The sequence below is a fragment of the Ovis aries genome, chromosome 8, assembly GCF_016772045.2.
Source record: "Ovis aries strain OAR_USU_Benz2616 breed Rambouillet chromosome 8, ARS-UI_Ramb_v3.0, whole genome shotgun sequence".
Lineage (NCBI taxonomy): Eukaryota > Metazoa > Chordata > Mammalia > Artiodactyla > Bovidae > Ovis > Ovis aries.
In genome coordinates, this window is record NC_056061.1 from 26,895,490 (window position 1) to 26,922,447 (window position 26,958).

The window sequence follows — 26,958 nt, forward strand, 5'->3', positions numbered from 1 at the left end:
ATTTTTAATAATAAAGTCCTCAATGAATGGGAAGGAACAAAGGAAGTAGAAAACTGGCAAGGGTAGTGGAGGATGGGGGGTGGATAAAAGGGAGAAAAAGATAATGGAAGGTAAGTAGTAAATTGAAGTTAGTAAAATTAAAAAGCAAGCTTTTTGTGGATGCTCTGGCTGCACAAAATACCTGATGTGGTTGCCATGTCAGTGAAAACAGTCTTTTTTTAAAATTTAATTTTTATTTTACATTGGCGTAGAGTTGATTTACAGTTTGTGTTAGTTTCAAGTGTATAGCAAGGTGATTCAGTTATATGTATATGTGTATCCATTCTTTTTCAGATTCTTTTCCCATTTAGGTTATTACAGAATATTGAGTAGAGTTCCCTGTGCTATGCAGTAGGTTCTTGTTGATTATCTGTTTTGTTTATAGTACTGTGTGTGTGTTAATCCCAAACTCCTAATTTATCTTCCCCTGTACCTTTCCCCTTTAGTAACCATAAGTGAAAACACAGGCTTTTGATTTCATTCCCCTGCAGTCCTTTAATTTTACTTAATTAGGTACTGGACTATGTTCCTAGTCCTGGCTAGTCATTTTGTAGTTATCTGCCCTTATCAAACAGGCGATTGGGCAATAGATTGCAACCAGAACAAACACATCCTTTGACACCAAAAAAACACGAAATACATGCCCTCATGATTATTGTACATGTTGTGCTTGCATCTCAGCTGCTTGATCCCTTGTCATCATTGTACAGTTCTCAGATAGCCTAGCATTTTAAAAAGTCTTAACTTTGTATCTACTTTTGTGAAATGTCTATTCAAATTCTGTACCCACTGTTGAAGGGTTTTTCTTTTTTTCTTAATGATTTTTCATAAGCTCTTTAAATCAAGCAAATTAGTCGCCTAATGGGTTACAATTTGGTGATATTTTCCAAGTTTGTTGGTAGCCTTTGTTTAGAATATGTTTTCTGTACGAGATAGTTTTATAGTCAGATTAATCCACCTTTTCCCCGTGGATTTTATTTAAAAGGAGCTTTTCCTAAAGTGGATGTTTAAGTTTATTGAAGAGTGTGATCAGAACTTATGTTGGAGAAGAACATTTCAAAGAGGACAGTCTAGAAATTTTGACATTTTATATGTTCACTGCAAGCACCCTTGAGTAGACATTAAATTTCAAATCTCCAAAATCATTCCAAGAAAACTTACTTTAGGATTAATTTGTCCTTTTTGCATATGTGCTAAACACAAAATTATGGAAAATGATAATATTGTGAACTATTTTAACTATTATAGTGATTTCTGGTTTTTTCCTAATCATTGTTTAACATATTTTCTTAAAAACCACGTCAGTCACTCTTTTAAAAAATTAAAAAATTAAAGTCAATGAAAGTCTATTTCAAAAGAAATAGAATTTATTGATTAAATCAAATAGACCTTTAATATAAAAGAAATAATTCATGTCATTGTGGAAACTCATCCCCCTCAGTGTTTTCTCATAATACATGTACAGATTTCTTAGCAGAGTAGGAAGGAAGTAGTGTTTCCATTTAATGGAAACAATGTAGGGGACGTTTCCTGAGTTATATTTTGCTCAGACTGTTTAGTAGCTTTCCTTATTACTGTTGTTAAAATTCCTGTGAGATCTTCAGGAACTATAAATGGTTAATTTATTTGAGCCTTGACTTCACGGCTTTTATCTTCTCTAGAAGCACGGTGATATGAAATACGTTGAATTATTGGTACTGGTAATTTAGCCATTAATACTTAATCAAACCCATACCTATAAATTGTGTTTATAGGTATGATAAACACATACCTATATGTGTTTAGGTATGTATTTATCTTTATAGAAAGTTCTGGGGTAGGTTGTCTGACCATTGATAATGCCTGTCATTGTGAGAAGTGGAATATTTAACATGCGTTATTAGATAAGTTACTTCAGAAAGCAAAAGTCCTTCCTTCTCCCTACACATCCTCAGTCAGCACCATCTAGGACCTGTGGGTGGGAGAGGAAGAGATGAATGCCAGGGCTACTTGGTTGCCTGGTTTTACTAAAGAAAGTGGAAACTGTACATTTTTAGAAATGTAAGTTATAAAAATATGAGTTAGAGGTAATACCAGGTAACTTGAGAGTACACCGAGCTAAACATAAGGTTTATCTAGGATAAAACTTGATAAAACTACTACTACTTAATTTTGCTGAATTAATTAATTACCAATTTCAAGTTATTTTTTAGGCTTATGAAATTTCTTGAATATTCTTACCTAATTTTGTTTGAAAGTTTCTTGTTGATGAAAAAATAATGGCATTTTTTAGAACAGTATTCTCTCAATGTGGAATAAATGTCATGTAACCATCGTGTTGGAAATCAATTCTTGTACTATTGCTTTCATTTTCTTATTCAGCAGAACTTGTTGAGTGCCTACTTTGTGCCCAGGTCCTGTGTTGTAAGTGGCTTTATAAATATTCATCTGAAAAGAAGAGAGCTGAGCTGTATTATAGATCATAGAAGTCTGCCATGGCAGATTTAGAATATAGACGGATTTCATTTGACACTTGCTCCTAGAAGATGAATGGTAAAGGAGTTCTTCGATTCAGTGTATTCATGGCATGATGAGAATACCTGTTAGTACACTCTTCCTGCTGGTTGAATCCCTGTCATTCTCAGTTTTCTCTTTCCAACACGCATACTTCATTAAGAGTACCTTCTCTGATTTTCCAGACTAGGTCATGTCTGCGTATATGCCTATTCTGTATTTTTCTTAATAGCCTCATCATGATTACAGTTTTAAAATTTGATTAATCTCTTAATCTGCTTGTCTCTGTTAAGCCATTATCAGAGGCTTAACAGAGGCTCCCTGTGCCTGAAATTTGCTGGGCACTTAAATATTTATTAATGAACTGTGACTTTTAAAAGTCATTGCTACCTGCTGGGTATTTTCCAACATGTTTTTGCTTCATCTCCACGCCCCAGGGCAAGATTTTATGGGAGATGATAATTATGGGCAGAATTCTGTGCAGTGGAGACTTTGGGAACATGATGGTGATTGTATAGGGAGTATTCTGAAGGTGAAAGCTGCAGTGTATATCAGTTATGACACCCACTTTATTAGGGCAGAGTTCACTGTTCCTAACCTGGGTCTTATCTACCTGCTTCATCTTTGGTTAAAATCTTTACAATCTAGTTTTATCTTGAATCTCAGGTTCTCCGCCTGTCAATAAATTATTTATAAGAAAAATAGATGTAGCCTTTGGCATGCATGCGTGCATGCTAAGTCACTTCAGTTCTGTTCGACTCTTTGCGACCCTATGGACCGCAGCCCACCCAATTCCTCAATCCATGGGATTCTCTAGGCAAGACTACTGGAGTGGGTTGCCATTTCCTACTCCAGCCTTTACTGTAGATAGTCTTAAATGTTTTATTTGCAGGTTTTGGAGCCATTTAAGATTTTAGGATGGGAGAGTTAACATTATTAGACTTCTTATTTTAGGAAGATATTTTGATTTCAGTGCATGGGAAGTAGTAGGTGATATGCATGTCAGTGCATGAGGAGATAGGTGACAGGTCCTCAATTAATTCAGCCAGCATTTGTTGAATACCTACCCTGTGTCTGGCTTGTTGACAGGGGAAATGTAGAGATGGAAGATAGTTCCTACATACTAGAACCATACCAGTTTGATCAAACCAGTCAATCCTAAAGGAGATCAACCCTGAAAATTCACTGGAAGTACTAATGCTGAAGCTCCACTACTTTGGCCACCTGATTCAAAGAGCTGACTTATTGGAAACAACCCTGGAAAAGATGCTGGGAAAAATTGAAGGGAAGGAGAAGGGGACAACAGAGGATGAGATGGTTGGATGGCATCACCAACTCCATGGACATGAGTTTGATCAAGTTCTGGGAGATGGTGAAGGACAGGGAAGCCTGGCATGCTGCAGTCCATGGGGTTGCAAAGATTCAGATACAACTGAGCAATTGAACAGCAAAGAACCATGTAGTCTGTTGGGGGGAGGGGCTCAATAATTAAACTATGTCCTAATTTAATTAATGTCATGTTCAGAGAAATACAGTATGGAAGGAACACAGGAGAGGTAACCACTGAAACTAGGAGTTTCAGGGAAGGCTTTTTAGAGGCAGTGGTAAACCAGTCCTTTCTAAAATGCAAGTAGGGGTTAATCAGGCAAAGAGGATAGGAAAAATCTGTCCAGGCAGAGACAAGAACACATGTGTAAATACCAGTGAAGGGTTTATTTTGATTATCAAGGTGAGAATTCCTGAGTGATATTTAAAAGATGTCATATACAGCACTTGAACACTGATTGGTTTTAAGGCTTTGCTTGCCTTGGTGACTGGGATGTACTGATGTAATTCTGAGAACAGTGGACCCACCAAGAGGTAGGGGTGAGCGAGTGATGTTCAGTTTTGGATCTGTGGTTTTTGAGGCACAGTGGGATTTCCATATGGATTTATGAATGCATAGTCGGAAACTGGTGTGAGTTTAAGGGTGAGATGAAGGGTAAAGATTGAGATTTGGGATTCTCCATAGGAGTCGTGGCTAAACCTCAGACACATGGGTAAGATACCAAAAGAGGCTGCAGAAGAGAAGGAAAAGAAGAGGACTAGAGACAGAGGAGAATAAGAAAATTCTTTTTCCTTTTCAAGGCAGGATCTAAATGAGTTTTAAGTTAGTTTATTTTTTCTCCTCATTATATTTCAAGGAGAAAAAAAAGGATAAATGAGGAAATACACATTTGTTCACATTTATTGAAACCCTAAGACATTAAAAATATGCCTAAAGTCAAAGATAAATTTAGTTTTGATAATTGTGAAGATAGGGAACGTTTTCGGCAAGGATCATTGAAGCAAGAAAAGATTTTCAGATAATCCCTCAGTGAAACAGAATGCTCCTGAGAATTCCAGATAATTGAGATTTTACTTTACAAACTCTTTATTTTGAATCGCATCTGTTTTTTTAAAATACTTTAAGTTCATATATTCAGAATGCTGTTGATTTATAAGAAGTGTATTCCATTTTCTCATGGAATACATTGCATAAAAGGTTAAACACACTTTTAAAAGAACATATATGTGATCATAGTCACAGAATGTAAACTTCTTATTTACTACAGCTCTCACTTGGTTTCAAGTCTCTTTCTCAGACCAAGTAGTTAAAGTCAGAGAAGAGGAAACTAGATTGTTGCAAAGTGTAAAGTGAAATGGCCTTATAGCTATACTGTTATTATAGAATCAGCTGGAGTCTCAGGCACTTTGGGAAGGAGATACGATGGCAGGTGGTGTGATGGCATCCCCGTCGCAGCGTCTCTCTTGCAAACAACTCTCTCTGACTGCCTGAGTGCCTAGCCTTTCTCACTCACGTACAATAATAACAACTGTTGCTTCTCATGAACTTGTTGCATGCTATGCATGGTACATGTATCATCTCATTCAGTCCTCACAACATCCTTGCCAGGAGTGGTTGGTGTAAGGGTAGCAACTGTAATTTGCCAAGTATTTAATATTTTCCAAGCATTGTGCTATATAGTTAATGTACATTCATTTACTCCTTACAGACACTATATGTTTGTCAGTAGATATTTTTATTCCTCCATGAGGCTCAGAGGGGTTGAGCAACTTGCTTTATGTCATACAGCTATGGTCAGGGCTCAAACTCAGGTCTCTGAATTCTAAAATCTGTACTCTTTGCATTATACCTGCTATCTCACTATTAACTTTCGTGGGTGGTGATGGGGAACATTGACCTCCTAGAAGCTTATGACAAGTACCTAAGCAGTGTCAATAGAATAAAAGAAAGCAAACAATGTAGGGCCGCCTTGAGCCAGGGCTGGGGTACTGTTTTGGAGACCCCTCTTCAGAGTGTGAGTGCCACCTGCTGGAAGGTTGTAATGTTTCTGTGTGCTTGTGGAGTCCTTCTGAGAAGGTTGCCACAGGTGTGAAAGAGTCAGGTTTCAAAACGGTAATTCTTAAATTTCATTTTAGGAATGCTAGGGCATTTTGAAGGTAGGTAAATCTCCTATTTGCCATAAAGTTTGTTTCCTCTTTTATCTTCTTCTTCTTCTTCTTTTTTTTTTTTTTTTTTGCAGAGAGGGAAGAGTTACACACTTTAAAAAAAGATACAATCAATGAATGCTTTCTAAAATAAAGTTTTCTAAAAATAAAGATCAATGGTCAAATGAATCATACTGTTACTTATAACAGATCAAATAAGAATAAAAAATTGGAGTCACTTTGAGATAAGTGAGTTATTGAAGTATAAGAGGACCCTTTCCATTTAGATACCCTGAAAAAGGAATCTGGAAGCCCTGGGGGCATCAGAGACTTAGAGAAAAGAAGGTGAAGATGAAAGAGGAAGAAAGATGTGTGGATAAAAATACAAATGGATTCTGTAATTGTTAGTGTAGCACAAGGCTCCCCAAACGGAGTCAGAATTCTAAATAGTGCTTTAGAGAAAAAAGTTTAGGGTTATAGCTTTAGATTGTTTAGGACAGTGTATATATCGTCACTTAGATGCCCGCATGGAAGGGGGATCAGATAAAGTCTTGGCATGCCCACTGCACATTCTTCATTATGGCTCCTCTGGGATCATGTTAGTGCTCTTGTAAGTGTCTGGCAGAGGAGATGTTATCACCTAGTGTGGGGCTTTCACAGGAAAATCGTGCTATGCTAAACTGTTCTTTATGTGATTAAAGCATATTTATAGTTGTATGATGTCATGGTGAACAAATATCTGTGTGACAAGAGATTAAAGTTCATTGGTAAAATCTGATATTGCCAAGAATTTGGGGAAGCACAAGTTCAAGCATCTCCTTTCTTTTATTCCTTCTCAGATCAACTGTATAAGAAGCTTAGCTTGCATGATAGTATCTTATCTTAGCAGGTAGAATTCTGGAGGGAAGGAGCTGTGTGTCTGTGTGTGTGTGTCTGTGTGTGTGTGTGTGTGTATGCATATGTGTAAAATATAAAGGTAATGCTCATTATAGGAAACTTATAGAAAAATAAGAAATAAAAAAATCACATTATTCACTGTTCAGAGATAATTATATTAATGTTGTGGTTTATTTCCTCTTTTATAAATGTATTTTATATTTTGCATATTTTATTTTTTTAATAGAAAAGTATACAAATTTTATTTGATGTTAAGCTTTGTGTGACACAGGGGCCTTCCTAGAAGTGAAAATGCCAAGAAATGGGTAGGCCTGAGACCTGATATGCCATTTTTAACAAAGAGCAATTAATTGTAGGGACGTGACAAGACAAAGGAAAGGGTTTAAGACTTTGAGGGGCTGCAGTGTGGGAAGGTAAATATATAGGGGAAACCAGTGGAAGATAAGGGCTGTCTTAGCATGGTTTGTCTGTGCTGGTCCAAAGCAGTGCCGACTTTCTGTCTTTTTCATGGTCATAAAACTTCCCTGGGAGAGGGGATTTATGGCAGTCCTCAGTTCTCAGTGTCTACTTTTAGTCAGATAAAACTCTAGGAAGGCTTCTTTCTCCATCTGTTGAACCACAGATCCCTTCACTGCAGACTCATTCTTACGCCAAAGTGTCACATTTTGGGCTGGTATGTTCTAATCCCCTTCACCTTCCCCCCCGAATAAAAGATGAAATTTAGATCTGATGAAGGCAAAGAAATGGGAAATTTTGTTCCAACTTGCCTGGTTGGGGTGGGGGGAACATACTGTTTCCCTTTCTTTAATTTTTTTTTTTTAATGGAAGTATATTTGACCTACAACACTATCTTTGTTCCAGGTGCACACCGTGGTAATTTGATACTTCTGTACGTTGCAAAATGATCACCACATAGCCTTTCTATATCACATCACAGTATCATAGCATAAGTCCTTTTTCATGTATTTTAAGACTCTTGACATATATATCTGAGACTGTGATATATGGATATACCATAATTTACTTACCAGTTTTTTCAGTTTTGGCCATTTGTGTTGTTTGCTGTCTTTGTTTATTTGTTCCTTCAGTAGAGAATGCACTTGTGTGGCATTTGTAGCATATTTATTTTTTGCTGGCCTTGGAAGTAATCACTGCTTTGATCAACCTGTTTCAGTTCCTCAAGTGTCTCCCTTTGTTCCCTGTTCCTTTGTATCATTTTCTTCAGGATTTTGTAGCATTTATTGCATTCACAGCCCTTTTAAGGAATACCCTCATAGTACCCTTTTGCTTTTTCAGTTCTATACCAGGTTAAATATTTCACCCTGAGCCATTAAGAGCTATGTTTCTGTTCTTTACATCAAGCCAGCACCCTTATATTTTTGCTAAGAGTGGGTGCTAGTTGAGAGAACAATTCCTTTTTAAGCCTAAAATAAATGTAGCTTGTGGAAAGTTTGAGTCCCTAAAAGAACTATGTTAGACATAGTCTGCTGCTGCTGCTAAGTCGCTTCAGTCATGTCCGACTCTGTGCGACCCCATAGACGGCAGCCCACCAGGCTCCCCTGTCCCTGGGATTCTCCAGCAAGAACACTGGAGTGGGTTGCCATTTCCTTCTCCAGTGCATGAAAGTGAAAAGTGAAAGTGAAGTCGCTCAGTCGTGTCCGACTCCTAGCGACCCCATGGACTGCAGCCTACTAGGCTCTTCCGTCCATGGGATTTTCCAGGCAAGAGTACTGGAGTGGGGTGCCATTGCCTTTTCCCAGACATAGTCTAGTCAACTTATTAAAAAGACAAAATCATTCAAAATGCCTTTTGAAAAGATAGCAACGTTTTATAATATTCCAAGCTACTTACTGGTTGATTTTTGTAAGAATCAGGTAAATTCAGTAGATTTAATTCTTTCAACAAATATTTATTGAGTACTTACTATGTGCTCGTGACCACATTGAGCCCTAGGAATATAAAACCAGCAGAAACTTTGCCTGCTTGGAGCTTGTATGTTAATGGAGAGAGACATGCGATAAATAATATAAAATAAATAAACAATACCTAGGTCCTCTACTCCTTAAATGAAGCCTTGGGAACAGATGTATTTTCAATAGTTTTTTTTTTAATTTTAGAAAGATAATGTGTGTGTGTGTATATGTATATAATATATTACCTAATACCCAGGGGGAATTCTGATGCACCAATCAAATCTAGTAGTTTCTCTTTCATATTAAAAGTATGAGCATTCACACTCAGTTGGATTAATAAAGACTATAGAAGCTTCATGTTATTGCTAATGAGATACTTCTGTAAAATGAATATTAAAGGATAAGTTTCAAAAGAGATAAAATTATGACTGTGATCCAGATATAAAATGAGCTCATTTTAAAGATTTTATTTAACTTATTAAATGAAGGAACCTAGTAGATAGTATAACCCGTTCAAAGAAGAATCTATGTGCTTCCCAGGTAGTGCTGGTGGTAAAGAACCTGCCTGCCAATGCAGGAGACATAAGAGATGTGGGTTCAATCCCTGGGTGGGGAAGATCCCCTGGAGGAGGAAATGGCAACCCACTCCAGTATTCTTGCCTGAAGAATCCCATGGACAAGGAGCCTGGCAGGTTATAGTCCATAGGGTCACAAAGGCTCGGACATAACTGAAGTGACTGAGCACGCAAAGGAGAGTCTATAGGACAGACACACTTGTAGATCAGGAATATTAAAGTGATGTCCAATTTAAGGTAACTTGAGCATCTTCCACAATGGGAGAGTGAATGTAGATAAGCAAGAATTATTCTGCATTCTCATCAGTTATCTATAATGTGCAGAGTTGTACAGTAGCTTCCATAGCATCAGAATCAGAGAACCTGAAAGACTGTGCCTCTGACAATGCGTTTTTTCCATTGAAGTGTAAAAAATTTTTTTCCTACCTGAGTTACTAGACAACTTTTGGTTTTCTAAGCTCTCTAGAATTATACCTAAGGGATATAGACCTATATACTATGTTCAGTAGTGATAATACTTTGCAGAAAAATAAAGAAGCAGAGGGGTGGTTATAATTTTAAATAGAAGGACCAGAAAAGATCTGAGGAGAATACTGAGGATTGAGAACTTTTGCCTGAGTAACTGAAATGGTGGAGTTGCTATTAACTGAGGCTGGGGAAGAGCAGTCGGGGTGGAGGGCAGCGGAGGTGGAGATGACAACCTCAGTGTGACTTTCAGACGTTCAAGGAGAGATGTTGAGGCATTTTTGATACATATACATAGCTGGACTTCAGGGAGTATGCGTTGACTAGAAATAAATGTTTGGGCGTTAATGTGTATAGGTGACATTTAAAATCTCCAGACTGGATGAGATCACTTAGAAAAGCTCCTTCTACATGCCGTACCTTGTGCTAGTTCCTGGAGAGATAAATTTGAAATTGTCTTTGCCCTCAAGGAGCTTATGGTCTACCAGGGGAGGCAGATGTAAAGTGAAAACAGTATTAAAGTATATCAGTACAACTGTACATCAAGTACACGTGATTCGGTAAAGTCATATCTGAGTCATCCTAAACTCCATCACCCTCACAGTCGCTTGTTCAGCGGCCCAGCCATCAGACACGCACAGAAGAAGGTCACAGCGTGGTACCTTTTCTATCAGCTGGCTTCTCCCCTAACCCACTGCACCCAGCATGCTTCTAGTGATCCTGGAGAACCTCACTGGGGACACTTCGGCATGGCCTGCAAGCATCCTCATTATGTGGCCTTTGCCTTACTGCTTGCTTTAATTCCTCAGTTCTGTCCCTAGTGACAGAGATGATCAGTTTTGTATTTTTTTTTATTACTGTATAGCTGACGTACAATATTATATAGGTTACCAGTGTACAGTATAGTGATTCACAATTTTAAAAGGTTATACTCCATTTATAGTCATTATAAAATTTTGGCTGCATCCTCCATGTTGTTCAGTACCTCCTTGTAGCTTCATTTGCACCTAGCAATTTGTGCCTCTTAATCCCGTATCCCTATATTGACCGCCCCCCTCCACTGGCTACCACTAGTTTGTTCTCTTTACCTGTGAGTCTGCTTCTTTTTGTTCTGCTCACTAGTTTGCTGTATTTTTTAGATTCCACATGTAAGCGATGCATACAGTATTTGTCTTCCTCTGACCTATTTCACTTAGCATAATGTCCTCCAGGTCCAGCCACGTTGCTGCAAATGGCAAAATTTCCTTCTTTTTTTATGCTTGTAGTCTGCATTTCGAAACACCAAACACCATTTCTGATTGTTGAGTGAAAAATGAATTAGGAGAGGGAATAAAACAAACATAGTTTGCTATTTCTTACTCTCTGCTTGCCTTCACACAGATATTTAGTGATTTATAAAGACCTGTAGGGTTGGAATTCTCTGGTGGTACAGTGTTTAGGACTACACACTTTCATTGCAGTGGTTTTGGGTTCAGTCCCCAGTCAGGGAACTAAGATCCCAAATACCATGTCACATTCCCCCTGCCAAAAAAAAAAAAAAGACCAGAAGGGTAGAAAAAGTATAATAGGTATGCAGAAATTGCAAGTGTATATTGCTATACAGGGCAATTTTGGGGATTAGGGGAAATTTTCTAGTAAATGCATGGTGTTGCAAACTTTACACTCTTCCCTCGTGTATTTCATAGAAAAGGTAACCTGAATGGCAGTTGCTAAAAAAAAATCAAATATAAGATTACTATCGGATCCAGCAATTCTACTTTTTGGGTATATTTTAAAAATTGAAAGCAAGGAGTCAATAGATGTTTGTACATCGGTCTTCAAGGCAGTGTTATTCATAATAACCAAGGGTGAAATCAACCCAAATGTCCATAGGATGATGGGAGGGATGAATGAATAAGCAAATATGGTATATGCATACAATGAAATATTATTAATACATACCCTTAAAAAGAAAGGGAATTCTTTCCTACGTGGATACATCCACACAACATGGATGAATCTTGAAGACACGTGAAGTGAAGGAAGCCAGACACAAAAGAACAAATATTGAACAACTGCATTTATATGAAGTACTTGGCATCATCAGATTTCTAGAGACAGAAAGCAGAACGGGAGGAGATGGGAATGGGAGATACCGTGGCATGGGCAGAGCGCCAGTCTGTGATGATGAAAGGCTCTAGAGGAGGGATCGAGGGGTGGTTCTGGAACACAGTGTACTTAATGCCTCTGAGCTACATACTTAAAAATAGTCAGAATGGTAACTTTTATGTCTATTTTACCACAAAAAAGTGACCTGGAAATACCTTGGAGTTGTAAGAAAGAACCAGAAAGGTTCCTATAAGCTAATACTGTGCTGGATAATGAAAGATTTACAAGCAAGTAAAACATAAGTGCTATCTTTTGTGTAAATATTCACTTGCTTTCATTTGCATAAATGGTTGGAAGACTCACCAAGCAACTAAAAAAAGTTCCTTCTAGGAGGGAGGCCAGCCTGTGGTCCCTGGGGGACGGAGTGGTGATGAGGCATTTCAATGTGTTTCCTTTAACGCACATTTGAGTTTTGAACTGTGTAGATGTATTAGATGTATTACCTATTCCAAATAATGTTTCAACATGGAACTTAAGGTGGAGTCACTGTAGAGAGATCAGTAATTTGTAGTCACAAAAAAGCCTAACTTTCTAGAGGTGTTGATTAAATACTGCTACGTGTGACATGCCCTCTCCCAGACAGGTGGAGTCCAGGGTTCAGGGGTCTGTGCCAGTGTTTGGTGTTTTGGGAGCTTGGTTTAGGTGTAGAAGTGAGTTTTACCTTTCCTTCCCCTGCAGGCAGGAAAGAGGACATATTCTGGATAGACATTTAATAAAGTCAAACTCTCTAATTTAATATTTTTCTCTGCCTCGTTCATCTGTTTGTATGTCTGTCTTCCCTTCTGCATTGTGGGAACAGATGACAAGGACTTTATCTGAACTGGAAAAAGCATGGACTTTGGAATCAGGCAGAACTATTTAAATCCAAACCTCTTCTCTTTCTAGTGTTTGACTTTGGTCAAGTTACTTTTTAACACTGAACCCGAGCTTCTGTGTGCATCGTAGGGTTGTTGGAAGGATTAAGTGAGAGAAAAAACAAGTACATAAAATCACCTTGCACATAGAAATTATTCAGTACAAGCTTTGTCCCCTCTTCCTTTGTGTATTTTCCACGGAGCTTTACATTTAAAAGGCATTTGAAGTATTTAACAAATTGAGTGTGTTTATACCTATTAAGTCTGAACCCTGGTTAAGGACGGTGTGAGGCGGGCATATTTAGAAGACTTCCACCTTGAGCAGCTAATGTTATTGTTGCTTAATATTTTATCAAGCAACTGCCTGTTATGGGCCAAGAACTAAGTTTTCACTTGCTGATATGGTCTATCTTTCCTTCTTATTATCAGAGTCCAGCTTGAAGCTTCTGCTTTGTGAAAGGCCTAGTCTTTTCTCTTTTTATAGGGCCTCTTTTCTATACCAGTTTTATCAGTGGGTGTGAGACTCATTCTGTTATGCTCTCTACTCTTCTGAAAAACCTGTCTCAGGCTCTTGGCATGGGTAAATTAGCTAGGGATTGTTAAACATCTTTCCGCCTTTTGTCAAATTGAGCACATACTATGTTGGAGTGGATATAAACAGTATTCCTGCTTCCCTAGAAGCTTTTCCTCTAGTCAAAAAAAAAAAAAATTACACACATGCCAAAATACACTTCATTATTTAGCAATATGGTATTATTTTTGTTTACTATTTTACATCTTACCATGTAAAAGGATCCCGTTTTCCCAACATACATATTACAGAGGAAGGATTGGAAAGAGATGTACCAAGATGTGGACAGAGTTTATCTCTAAGTTATGGTATTTGGGTGGTCGGGTTGTTTTTTTTTTTTTTTTTTTTTTCCTTAAACACTAGTTATCTGTATTGGCTAAATTTTCAAAAATTTCCTTTTGAAGTTATGGGAAGTGCATTACTCTCTGCTAACAGAATAGTGACCCTTCTCTTCCTCTTGCCTTCAGCTTTTGCGAGAATTGAAGCACCCTAATGTGATCGCCCTGCAGAAGGTGTTCCTTTCTCACAGTGACAGGAAGGTGTGGCTGCTGTTTGATTATGCAGAACACGATTTATGGGTAAGTCTAAACTCACTTTATTTTTAGGATAATAATTTTATATAGGTATGAAGAATAAATGTATGTGCTCCATACTGCTAATGTACAGCAAGGAAAACTTGCTCTGTTGACCATAGTTTCAAAATAAATATTCTAAAGGTAAATTTTGATTTAAAAGAATTAGAGTAATAAACATGAACATCCTGTTTTATAGTATTTGTCACATTCAGAAATTTCACTTCAAAAAATGTTCCTGAGTGGGAGATTGTAGTTTTAGGTAGTTAATGGCAGTTTCCTAATATGTTCTAGGGAAATTACTTTCTTTTGCACTGCACACATATTTAACTGTTCATATTTAACAGTTATGTGCTTGTGAATCGTTTTCCTCTCTAAGTGAAGGTCCTCTCTTGCAGCATTTTGCCATTTAAAATTCACTCCACCAAACAAATATGTACAGGTCTGCAAACATTAGGGATTTTTTTAAAACAATAAATAAAAGAAGCCAAAAATTCTAATTTCACATGTTTAAAGTTAGGAATCAAGTCATTTAAACATTTTATCCCAGGAGCTCCCAAAAGTAAAAAACAAATTCAAACTTGGCAATAAGTTCAAACTTCAGATAATTAAATTTTGATTCAATAGAATGTGGTTTGTCATTTATATAAATTATAACTCTTTTCAAAAATAACTTTAACAGACTAATAGGCCTTGAAAGAAATGTCCTTATAGCAGATCTTGACAAGAACCTCTTCTGTCACGAATATCTAGTACCCATGTTGGCATGTTTTGGGCAAATGTTGGATGGAGATGGAGGTGGATGTGGGAGTGCAGGGGGCAGGTGGAATTTCTTCCCCTCCCACAGTATAACATGTGCATAAAAATTTGGATATGATGATCCAATTTATATTTATTTCAGTGCAGTTGAATTCCCCATTTTTCTCTTCCTGCTTGTGTCTAGTGACTGCTATTTACTATTGACTACTCAGGCTATATCCTAATTTCATTATGTGACAAAAGAAGGTGGAGCTTTCCAATAATTCTGATATACATGCAGTCAGTAATGTTACCCAAATGCACTAAGTACTAACTTTATTTTATAGAACAGTAAAGATTTACAGACTTTTTTTCCCCTTTTCCTTCTGTCAGTAGAGAATACAATTAATGCTATTTTAAGGCAGGTTTTAAATTATAAACCCTTTTTACTTCTTGGTTTTACTTAATGCAAATCTTAATGGTTTCAGTAAGTCATCACAACAACCACATTAATAATGTCACATTCACCTTCAATATAGATTCTGTTTTGGTTTGAGCTTATTATTTATTTTTCTTTGTGTCATTATTGGCCTTTAATAAGTAATTTTAAAATGTACTTATTGCAGCCTTTATTGTGTTTTGTTGACACAGGCAAAGACTATGTTATTCTAATATATATTTTCTAATTTTTAGCATATTATTAAGTTTCACCGTGCATCAAAAGCAAATAAAAAGCCCATGCAGTTGCCAAGATCTATGGTTAAATCATTACTTTACCAGATTCTTGATGGGATCCATTACCTCCATGCAAATTGGGTGCTTCACAGAGATCTGGTAAGTATGTTTCTTTTAAATTGATCAGTGTTTTGTTCTCTCCTTGTAAAAATAACTTTTCTTCTTGGTACAGTTATGATGAACATTAATTATAGAAAAATTTGAAAATGCACGTAAGCAAAAAGAAGGAAATAAAAATCACCCATAAGCCTATGATCAAAAGAGTACCATTATTAACTTTTAGCGTATGTTCTTTCCTTGCATTTACACACAACTGTTAAGTGTCAATGTGGTTTTTAACAAATGACCTGCATAATCTTAATGAGATGGCTGTACGTAAAACAAATACCTTGTAATCCATTTTGTTTTTCATAATTTTGCTTACTGTTCGTAAAAATGTTGATGATTAAAGACTGAGTTCTTATTGTTTTCAAAGCTGAACTGAAATAATGACATTGCATTCAGTAAGTAGAATTAAGTAAATGAATAAATCTAACAGAGGCAATATACTTATTAGGCATATTAACCACAATTCAAATATTTGATTTTACTTTTTTACTCAGCACACACATAACAAAAATTTATTAATATCAAATTATATGTTATACATCTTTTCATTGTTATTATTTTAGTTTATGTTGATGAAATTCTTTTGTTTGTTCTTAAGAAATATGGGTGCTGAATAGCTGTAATACCCTTGAGTTTATAATTGGAACTTTTATTTTGCTTAGGCTTTTGGAGATTCTAGGGATATAGTAGGGATAAATCTAGGTCGACTCAGTTCTTTTAACTGAGGGGAAGTATTTATTATAGAAAGGAATGCTACCTTGTCAGTTAGGCCTAGTCTTCCGACTTGAGCATCTCGTGATATGGCATTTAAGTTAAATTGGGGCCAAAGGACAGCACAGAGCTGCATTTACCATTTCAACAGAAGCATTTCACCTCATAATTTTAAACTGAGGTTCTCATTGCATTCCACATATCTGCTTTACTATTACCTGTGAATCAGCATGTATGAAAATAATTCTTGGGTACATGAAGTTCTAGGTCAAACCCTCCTTCATAAATGGTTTTAGATTTTAATTTGCTACTTAATATAGCCTTGTGAGTTATATTCTTGAGGTCATATTCGTGTTTGAATCATTTATCAGAATCCTTTACTGAACGTTAATCTCAACTCTTCTTTTCATAAAATTGTGTATTTCTTCTAAGTAGGATGTGTCATTAGTGTGTTAGTTGCTCAGTCATGTCCCACTCTTTGCAACCCCATGAACTGTAGCTTTAATGAAGATTAATCTCAACTCTTTTTTTGTAAAATTTCATATTTTTTCTAAGTAAGATAGTTTGACACATTTTACTTGTGATGGCACTGCCTGCATGTCCAGTAGTACTAAAACCTGGCATAGCCAGGACTCAGTTTTCTCCCACCCAAACTCGCTACTGCTTTTAGTCCTCTATCCTGGTGATGGGGACTTCCCTGGTGCTTCAGATGGTAAAGAATCTGCCCGCAATGCAGGAGATCCGGGTTGGATCCCTGGATTGGGAAGAGCCCCTGGAGAAGGAAAGGCTACGCACTCCAGTCTTCTTGCCTGGAGAATTTCATTGACAGAGGAGCCTAGTGGGCTACAGTCCATGGGGTTGCAGAGTCAGACACACTGAGCAACTAACACTCATAGACATCCTGGTGATGGTACAACCCTCCTTCTAGCCGAGATACTTCTTTTACCACTTGCAGACCCTTGTACTCCACATCTGGAGCCTGTCTAGTCCGGTCAGTTTCCCCACTGAAGTCTCTCTTCCATTCATCTGCTGCTATTCCTATGCCTCGTTCCTAGTTCAGGCCTTTCCTATCGTTTTCTTGTAGGATGGTGCTAGCCTCTTGTCTCCTTGTCAGCCATCCTTTTCCCTTCCAGTCCACTGTAGACCTTCAGAATAATTACTCAGTCCCTGCTCAGGAACTTTGAAATAGTTCCTCACTGCTAAGAGACTAAAGCTCTCATTCCTTTTTTGGCTTCTGAGGTCTTGTCAGGTATACCTCTAGCTGCCTTAAAAATTTTTCTCCTATATCCCTATAATCTCTCACATACAGTATACTATTGAACTACTGATTATTCCTTAGATTCTCCTGAGATTTCCTGCCTCAGTGGCATTTATTTCTCTTGTCTTAAAACACTTTACCCTGTCTCCACGTATTCAGATATTACCTGTTTTTCAGAACTTGCACAAATGTTAAACTTATCCTCATATCCATCCCTACTTGGAAATAACCTGTCCTCCTTGTTGGTTACTGTTGTACTTCATCTTTGCTCCTCTTCTGGCATTTGTCTGTTAGCACCATAGTAATTTATATAGATGGCTAGAAGATGTTCTAGGCCATAAAGTTATTGACAGAGTAGGGTCAGTGGTTCATTTTGGTATACTACTGCCCTGTATACAATAGATACTGAGTAAATATATTGATTATTACAGCATGTTTTTTTATTTCCTTGTATTAATACGTGCAAAGCATGGCCTGGTGAGGACAGTACAAACGTGACTGTATCAAGACTTTCCTAGGAATTTAGGTTGAGAGAAGAACTATAACATGTACACAGACAACTGTACTACGAGACAGATGAGAGACTGTGATCATGGCCATGTGAGAAGTACAGACTGAATGCCACTCAAGGTGAGAAGAGGTTTTGAATGGGGGCAGAAGCAAAAGCTTCAGAGAGGTGCCATTTAGAATTTAAAGAGAGATTTGAGAGATGAGGGTAACCTAGTGGAGTGCTGGATGTGACATTTCTGCGGGGAGAAAGCACTTGAATTATCTCAGAAAGAATATGTATTTCTGTCAGGTTCAAAAATGGATAAGCTGAATTAGGGTAGTATGAAGTCAGACTAGGAAGATATGAGTTGGAGCCTGATTGAGGAAGGCCCTAAATATCAGGCTAGGGAGTTTGTTTGTTTTTAAGTACTGAAAGTTTGTAAGCAACAGAATTAAGGGTTTTTTTCCTGATTAAATTATTTTTCCCTATTAAAGAAGCCACCACTGATTCTTATTACCTCTTATATAGCATGGACTCTACACACACACACACACACACATACATAGATACACATACATATACATGCAATATATATTGTAGATACATTATTGAATTATAGTTGGTTTACAATGTTAATTTCTGCTGTACAACAAAGTGATTCAGCTACACATACACTTTGTAAAAATATTCTTTTCCTTTATGGTTTATCATAGGACATTGAATATGTTCCCTGTGCTGTAGGACCTTATTGTTTATCCATTTTACATAGAATAGCTTTCATCTGCTAACCCCAGCCTCCCATTTCATCTTTCCCCCAACCCTCTTCCCCTTGGCAACCACAAATCTGTGCTGTATGTCTGTGAAACTGTTTTTGTTTCATAGTTAGGTTCATTTGTTTCATATTTTAGATTCTCCATACAAGGGATATAATGCCGTATTTGTCTTTCTCTTTCTGACTTAATTCCGCTTAGTGTGGTAGCCTCTGGTCGCATCCTTGTTGCTGCAGATGGCATTGGTGTGTGCTTTTTTCGTGGCCGAGTGATACTCCATTGTATCTGTGTGCCACATCTTATTTATCTGTTCATCTTGTCAGTGGGCTTTTAGGTTGTTTCCGTGTCTCGGCTGTTGTGAATATTGCTGCTATGAACATAGGTGTGCTTATATCTTTTTGAATTACAGTTTTGTCTGGATACATATCCAGGAATATATATCCAGACAAAACTATAATTTCCAGGAGTTGGATTGCTGGGTCACATGGTAACACTGTTTTCAGAGTTTAGGGAATCTCCATACTGTTTTCCATAGTAACTACACCAACTCACATTCCCACCGGCAGTGTAGGAGGATTCCCTTTTCTCTGCATCCTCTTCAGCATTTGTTATTTGTAGACTTTTTAATGATGGCCATTCTGACTGGTATGAGATGGTACCTCACTGTAGTTTTGATTTGCATTTCTCTAAAAATTAGTGATGTGAAGCCTCTCTTCATGGGCCATTGTGCCATTATTGGCCGTCTGTATTAGCATGGACATAGTATCGAAGACATGTTCTCAATGTGGTTCTGACCTAGTATAACATTTGTTTATATTTTACCTGTACAGTCCCTTAGTGCCTCTACTCTTTAAATAAGTAACTCTAACAAGATCTGAAGCTTTAAACCAGTAAGAATATAGTCTTTGATAGCCTCCTTAGTTCTTTCACTGATCTTGAGGCCTACTATCTGGACCATATTGCCATACTATCATGGTTTTGCCAAAAGATTTTCTGGAATAGATTTAAAACCATATGTTTACTTTATAGATACATTCTGCAGTAGATATAGAAATATGAATATGGTTAAAAGGGGTATGATGGAGACTTTTGAAAAACTTTTTTTTGTGTGAGCTTAAGAGTAGAGTTGCAGTTTTAGTCAATGAGTAGGTTTTTCAAATGCTTCATTTCCTACTACTGTAGGAAATCTGGGTTTACACTGTTAGTCACAACTGTTTCAGAGTGCGTACCATCTCTAAATTTTAATTCTGTGTGAGAAACGTAGGAAATTCATAGAATTAAAAGTGTTAGTGTAAATATAAAATTGCAGTGTAATAGTATATCTCAACAAATTTAAAAAGTAAATAAAAACCAGTGCTTTGAAGCACATCATCAATGAGGTTGATGTTTTTCATTGTGATTGAGTGCATATCTGGAAAAATAATTACGTCATTTGGATCCTAGAATGTAATACAGAGATAGAGAATTTCAATAAAGTCATCAAAAATGTTACTTACATTGAGAACCTGTTTTAAAAGGAAAGGAGAAAAGGAGCTAAGTGTATTCAACTTAGCAAAGAGACAGTAAATAGAGACATAAGTCTATAAATATTTGGAACTTGTAAACACCAAGGGAGGAAAGATGTATTTTAATTTTACAGCAGGATATAGCCAAGAGTAAGAAGATGAACTACAGGGTGACTCATTTTTATGACATTATTATTCTGGTAGGCTGGAAGAATGCCAGGATATAGTTTATCTCTTTATCAAAATTTTGAACTTCTTGAGAGCAAGAATCAGATCTCACTAATTTTTGTATTCCTAGTGTTGGCATAATGTTTGTACTCATAAGTTACTTGAATTGAATTTTAGCCAAGCATCTGGCAGTTGCACATTATTCTTTAGCAAAGGTAGAGAAATATGGGCTAAACGGTAGTATTGTTAGGTGGATTCATGGCTCCTTTGTTACAGAATCTTGCTACTGGATCAGCGGCATAAACTGAACTATAAGTTAAACTCTTTTTTTTTCCCCTTCATATCTCTGTGCTTAGCAGATGATAAATGCTAGGTCTTTATTAAATGAAGGATTTGAATGAATGCTCTAGGATTCTAACCCTAGCTCTGTCTTTTAAAAAATATGGCAGTTCCATTGCAAAATTCTGACTTGAATTTTATATGGTATTCTTCACAATAGTGGGCCAGTAGTGGGTCATTTGAAGTTCATAGGCACAAATAGCTAGTATATGGTCTGCAAACATGGTACGTGCAAGTTTTTGTGAGATCCAGTTGAGAAAATAATTTTACATCCTGTAATCTTTTGAGTTTTATTACTAACTAACATCTACGGAACAGTTTTGGATTGGTATAAAGTTACTTCTGTTTCAGACCTAGAAAGTGAAAGTATTACTTGCTCAGTCATGTCCAACTCTTTGTGACCCCGTGGACTGAAGCCCACCAGACTCCTCTGTCAGCTAAATTCTCCAGAGAAGAATACTGGAGTGGGTTGCCATTCCCTTCTCCAGGGGATCTTCCTGACCCAGGGATCAAACCTGGGTCTCCTGGTTTGTAGGCAGCTTCTTTATCATCTGAACTACCAGTAGGCTTGGTTATAGCCCTGAAGACTTATTTAGTCTATTAGAGTCACAGTTTTCTGTAAGTTAATCATGAAAGTGACAGCTCATTCCTTTTGCTGTATTCTGTTCATTACAAGTCACTAGGCGTAGCCCATGTTTGTCTTCCCTGATGGCTTGGTAGTAAAGAACCCACCTGCCAATGCAGGAGGCATGGGTTCAGTCCCTAGGTCGGGAAGATTCCCTGGAGGAGGAAATGACTACCTACTCCGGTATTCTTACCTGGGAAATCCCATGGACAGAGGAGCCTGATGGGCTCCTCTGTGGGGTTGCAAAAGAGTTGGACATAACTTGGCAGCTGAGGACACAGGCATAGCCATATTCAACAGGAACAGCTACGTAAGAGTGTGTGTACTGGGGGTGGGGATGATTGGAAACTATGTCTGAAGCTGCCTACCATAGGTCTGAGAGGCTTTTAAATGATGTTTGGATCCTGTTATTGTCCTTTTTATTTAGTTAAAATACAGTAAAGAAAATGCAAGAAGTCCCCTCCTTTCATATACAGCCTCTTCCATGTATAAAAGCTGCTTGTGTAGTAAGAATTTCAGGAGAGTTCTAGTTCTAAAGAGTAATGAAACATTATAAAGTACCAATTATACCTTCTCTTTTCCATTCTTCAGTGATTTACTCCCAGAATTTGGTATATGTTCCTTACTCTTCCCCTCCTCACCTCTCCCCTCACTCTTTCCCCACCCTGCTATTAGATCACAAGTTTAATCCACGTAAACCTAGAGGGTGTGTGCAACTGAGATCCAGGATTTTTCACTTCGAACATACTGAGAGGTTCTTTCTTTGTTGGGCAGTCTGAGGCATATTCTTATCACTAATATTAGTAGTTATTATTATGTTTGTTTTTCTTTTTCACTCATTTATGTAAAGCAATAGCAAAAATGCAAGGAAAAATTTAAGTGATGACAAAAACATTGTTTCCCAAAGTTGCTCATGCTGTTGAGTTCTACCAGCTAGCTGACAAGCAGTAAAAGGACAGCATGAAATATAGTCCTTTAGCCAAAAAGAGCATTTGAAGACTCTCTAGGAACATCATTATAGGAAAGTGCTATATATGAAATCAAAGATGGCTCTTTGTTTTCTACTCAACTGGAAAAAAAGTGCTGTGCTGTTCTTTGTGAAAGTTTGATTAAAATATTAAATGCTTGGTTGTTGGAGAAGTGTCTAGAAAATCTCTCTGCCTCACAGCTTCTCTTTGTATCTTGTGTGACAAGGAGATGCATCAAAGTCTTTAATTTTGCCTATGCTAAGCAGGGCCCGATAAGGCAAATGTTTATACTTCAAAGAAACCCTTAAAATCTTACTGTAGCCATCATTTCAGCATTTTGCAGGCATTTTGATAATGTTTTAGAATTTTAGCTTTGTTCTTATGGTATGGGAGCTTTGAGACCCTAGATTTTAAAAAAAAATTATTTCTAAGATGGTTAATCTTGCTACTCAAGCCTTAGTTTATTCATTTGTGAAATGGCAGTGATAGGTGCTTTACATGGTGTTGACTTTGTAGTGTTAGCTCTGCTGCTGCTGTTGCTGCTGCTGCGTCGCTTCAGTCGTGTCCGACTCTGTGTGACCCCATAGACGGCAGCCCACCAGGCTCCCCTGTCCCTGCGATTCTCCAGGCAAGAGTACTGGAGTGGGTTGCCATTTCCTTCCCCAATGCATGAAAGTGAAAAGTGAAAGTGAAGTCGCTCATTCGTGTCCAACTCTTAGCTACCCCATGGACTGCAGCCCACCAGGCTCCTCCATCCATGGGATTTTCCAGGCAAGAGTACTGGAGTGGGCTGCCATTGCCTTCTCCAGTGTTAGCTCTAGAGTTCCTGATTTTCTGAAGAAGCTTCTTCTGTACATTCTTCTGAATATCATCAGCAATCCAGTATTGCCCTTGCTTTTAACTGCTTTCTTCTCTGGAATTCTTTAGTCAGATGCTCTTCCTAGCCCCTTCTGGTTTACAGAGTAGAGCCCTACTATAAATATGTGAAACATGGTTCTTGGTATTTAAAAAAAAGGTAGGCCATGTTTCATCTGGTTTATATTTAAATATTGCTAATATTTTTTGCCAAGTCTTGTATTTAAGAATACAGGAAACTTGCTTAAATGAGATCAAAGTTAGTGTTTCACATAACTTTTCATTCAAACAATTCCATGTTAATCAAATGACTATTATTTTTCATTTGATTTATTAAGAACTGTGACAGAAAGTAGTATTTATTTTCATATGATTTAATCACCCTAATTTCTTTCGGAATGCAGAGCTAACAATGCAAAAAGTTAACTGTGGTCTGTTTATTCTAACCTGTAATTTTAGGTGATTCTGGATAGTCACAGATCTTGTCACATTGAAGATTCACACTAGGGCTTTGGTGGGTGACCTTTGGTTCCTGACTAGCTCCTTAGAGCCAGTCCTGCACGGTCAGTGGCTCAGCTGCTCCTGGTGGCAGACTGGAGGCCTTGACTGTGGCGACGTCACCTGTGTGCAGGGACTGCTGTCCTGCTCCCTCGGAACAGCCTTTGTGAAGCTAGGTAAGGGAATGCTTCTCACGATACTCTGGATCCTGCCACACATACTTGACAAATGTAAGAAGGATTATTGAAGTGTTTTCTAGATGTGGGGCTGCAATTCATTTTGGCATGTCAGTTTTTCCATCATCCCTACCCATAGCCCCGTCACTGGAGTTCCCAGCAGAGTCCCGTACATCTGCCGGTGTGAGTGAGCGCGTAATGCTCTACCATCTGCTGCACAGGCAGGTGACACATACTAAGAATCACTCTTCTCAGAGGGTCAGCTTCAAAGGGGACGTGGTTTCACTCACAGTGGCCTGTAAGGCCTCTTGAGCTTCAGCTCAGGGTCGAGATTCTTTTGATGATCGCTGAGTTCAGTATAGTTTTATTGCCTGCCCTCAGAAACACATGATATAGAAGGTTATTTGCAAGTTAACTTCATAGTCCCTAAAAGGGTATATAGTCAAGGTATCTTCCATAGTGACAGCAATGGCAGAAACCGGTGAGGAACCAGGGCATACAGAAGGAGCCCCAGTACTTTGAGTCCTAGGTTTAAAACTGAAGAATTAATTCAGGCATACTGTTTTAGTAACTTTATTGAAGTAGAACTTGTATACAATAAAATGCACCCATTTTAATTAAAAACTGATGAATTAGGACAAATATATATACTGCCACGGGCATTCTTTATTATTTTTTTATTGAAGTATAATTGACTTGCAACACTCCATTGGTTCTAGGTACACAACATAATGATTTGATATTTCTATACGTCACAAAATGATCGCAATAAGTCAATAGCAAATTTAGGGCAGTTTTCAAAGACCAAAGTCACCATACAAAGTTATTATAAAATTGTGTACTGTATTCCCTGTGCTGTACCTTTCATTCCCATAACTTCTTTATTTTGTAACTGGAAGTTTGTACTTCTTAATCTCCCTCACCTATTTCACTCATCGCCGCCCCCCCTCCCCTCTGGAAACCACCTGTCTGTTCTCTGTGTCTCTGAGTTTGTTTCTGTTTTGTTATGTTTGTCCATTTGTTTTGCTTTTCATACTCCATATGTAAATGCAATCATTTTGTACTTGTCTTTGACTTTACTTCACTTAGCATAATACCTTCCAGGTTCATTGATATTGTTGGAAATGGAAGATTTTATTCTTTTTTGTGACTTGAGTAGTGTTCCATGGTGTGTGCGTGTGTTCACCACATCTTCTTTATCTGTGTGTCAGTGGACACTTAGATTGCTTCTATATCTTGGCTATTATAAATAATACTGCACTGAACATAGGGGTGCAGATATCTTTCTGAATTACTGTTTTTGTTTTTTTCTGAAAAACACCCAGGAATGGAACTGCTGGATTGTATGATGGTTCTATTTTAAGAAAATATGTATACTATTTAAAAAAAACTTTGGGGGGGCCCACACCAAGAGGTACATGGAATCTTAGTTTCCCCTACCAGGGATTGAACCTGCATCCCCTGCATTAGAAGAGCAGAGTCTCAACCACTGGACTGCCAGTGGAAGCTCCCACAAATTTTTATAATAATTTCTTACCCAATTTGTAAAGGACCCGAACTAATTCCAAGTTGCATGGCTATTCACAAACCTTTTCCATTAGAAAACTGTTAGATACCAAGGAGGGCTTCCCACATGGCGCTAGTGGTAAAGAACCTGCCTCCCAATGCAGGAGACGTAGAGACGTAGATTCACTCCCTGGGTCCAGAAGATCCCCTGGAGAAGTGCATGGCAACCCACTCCGGTATTCTTGCCTGGAGAATCCCCTGGACAGAGGAATCTGACAGGCTGCAATCCATAGAGTTGCAAGGAGTCGGACACAGCTGAAGTGACGTAGCACACATGCATGGAGATACCAAGGAAGGGCTTGATCATTTAGCTGTGAAAGATTTAAAGACCCAAGAGTAGGTGGGAACAACAGGGGTTAGCAAATGACATTTACCTCTTAAGTCACTGGCAAATTCAGGGTATCTCTCAAAGACCAAAGTAAACTAAGGGTTTTAGTTTAATATAGCACAATAAACATTATTAAGACTATTTGCACCTGATATTATGCATTGAACAGACACAGATGCTCTCATTAGGTAGGTCACTTCCAAGCCTTCAGATCTTGACTTTGGTCGAGACTAGACTCTTGAGAGGCAACTGAGACTATGCTTCCAAATAAAATTAAACTCAGTGCATTCATTAGTTTCCTATTACTGCTGTAACAAATTGCCACAAATTTAGTGGCTTAAGACATACAAAGTAAGAAATCCAAAATGGGTCTCACTGAACTAATAATCAAGGTGTTGGCAAGGCTTTGTTTCTTTGTGGAGACCCTAGGGAAGAATCCGCTTTCTTGCCTTTCCTGTCTTCTTGAGATCACCTGCATTCTTTGATCTTGGTTTCCTTCCTTTTAGCTTTGAAACAGCAATGGCTGGTCGAGTCCTTTTCATTGCTTCACTCTGATGCTGATTCTTCCCTGCTTTCTACATTTAAGGATCATTGTGATTCCATTGGGCTCACCTGAGCAACCTTATTCTATTTGCTACCTTAATTCCCTTTTGCCATGTGATATAACATAGTTACAGGCTTCTGGAATTAAGACGTGGACATCTTTGGGGGTGAGGGCAGGCCACCATTCTGCCCACCACAGGCAATATCACAGCTCATTTGGGGTGTTTCATCTAGAGCAAGGGTTCAACAGCTGCTGTCAGAACTGCCCCATGCAAAGGGCCTCTTCACCTTCTGATTTGTGAGGATGAGCCAAGAACAAGGATCATTAATTTATTCATTCTTGCTACATACCATGCAACTCTCACAAGTATCTGTTTTGGTCCCTGTGTTGTAGATGTGGGGAATACAGTGGTGTGCAGAATTAACAAGAAAGGTTGCTAAACTTGATTTTAGACTAGGAGGAAATAGACATTAAACAGTCACATGACTAAATATATGATAATTTGAAAAAGAAACCTGTGGTAAGTTCAGTAAAGGAAAAGTTCAAGGTGCTTTGAGAGGATTTAAGGTGTGAACTGA

General features: G+C 37.9%; 1 protein-coding gene across 5 annotated transcripts in view; it reads left to right on the plus strand.

Moving 5' to 3' along the window:
* CDK19 (cyclin dependent kinase 19) overlaps positions 1-26,958 on the plus strand; it is a 169,648-nt gene that overhangs the window by 101,655 nt on the left and 41,035 nt on the right. For all 5 annotated transcript variants that reach the window (XM_004011205.5, XM_060419498.1, XM_027972369.3 and 2 more), the window contains 2 exons: positions 13,894-14,004; positions 15,430-15,570. In XM_004011205.5, coding sequence (XP_004011254.1) covers positions 13,894-14,004; positions 15,430-15,570 — 252 coding nt within the window. The remainder of the gene's footprint in view (positions 1-13,893; positions 14,005-15,429; positions 15,571-26,958) is intronic.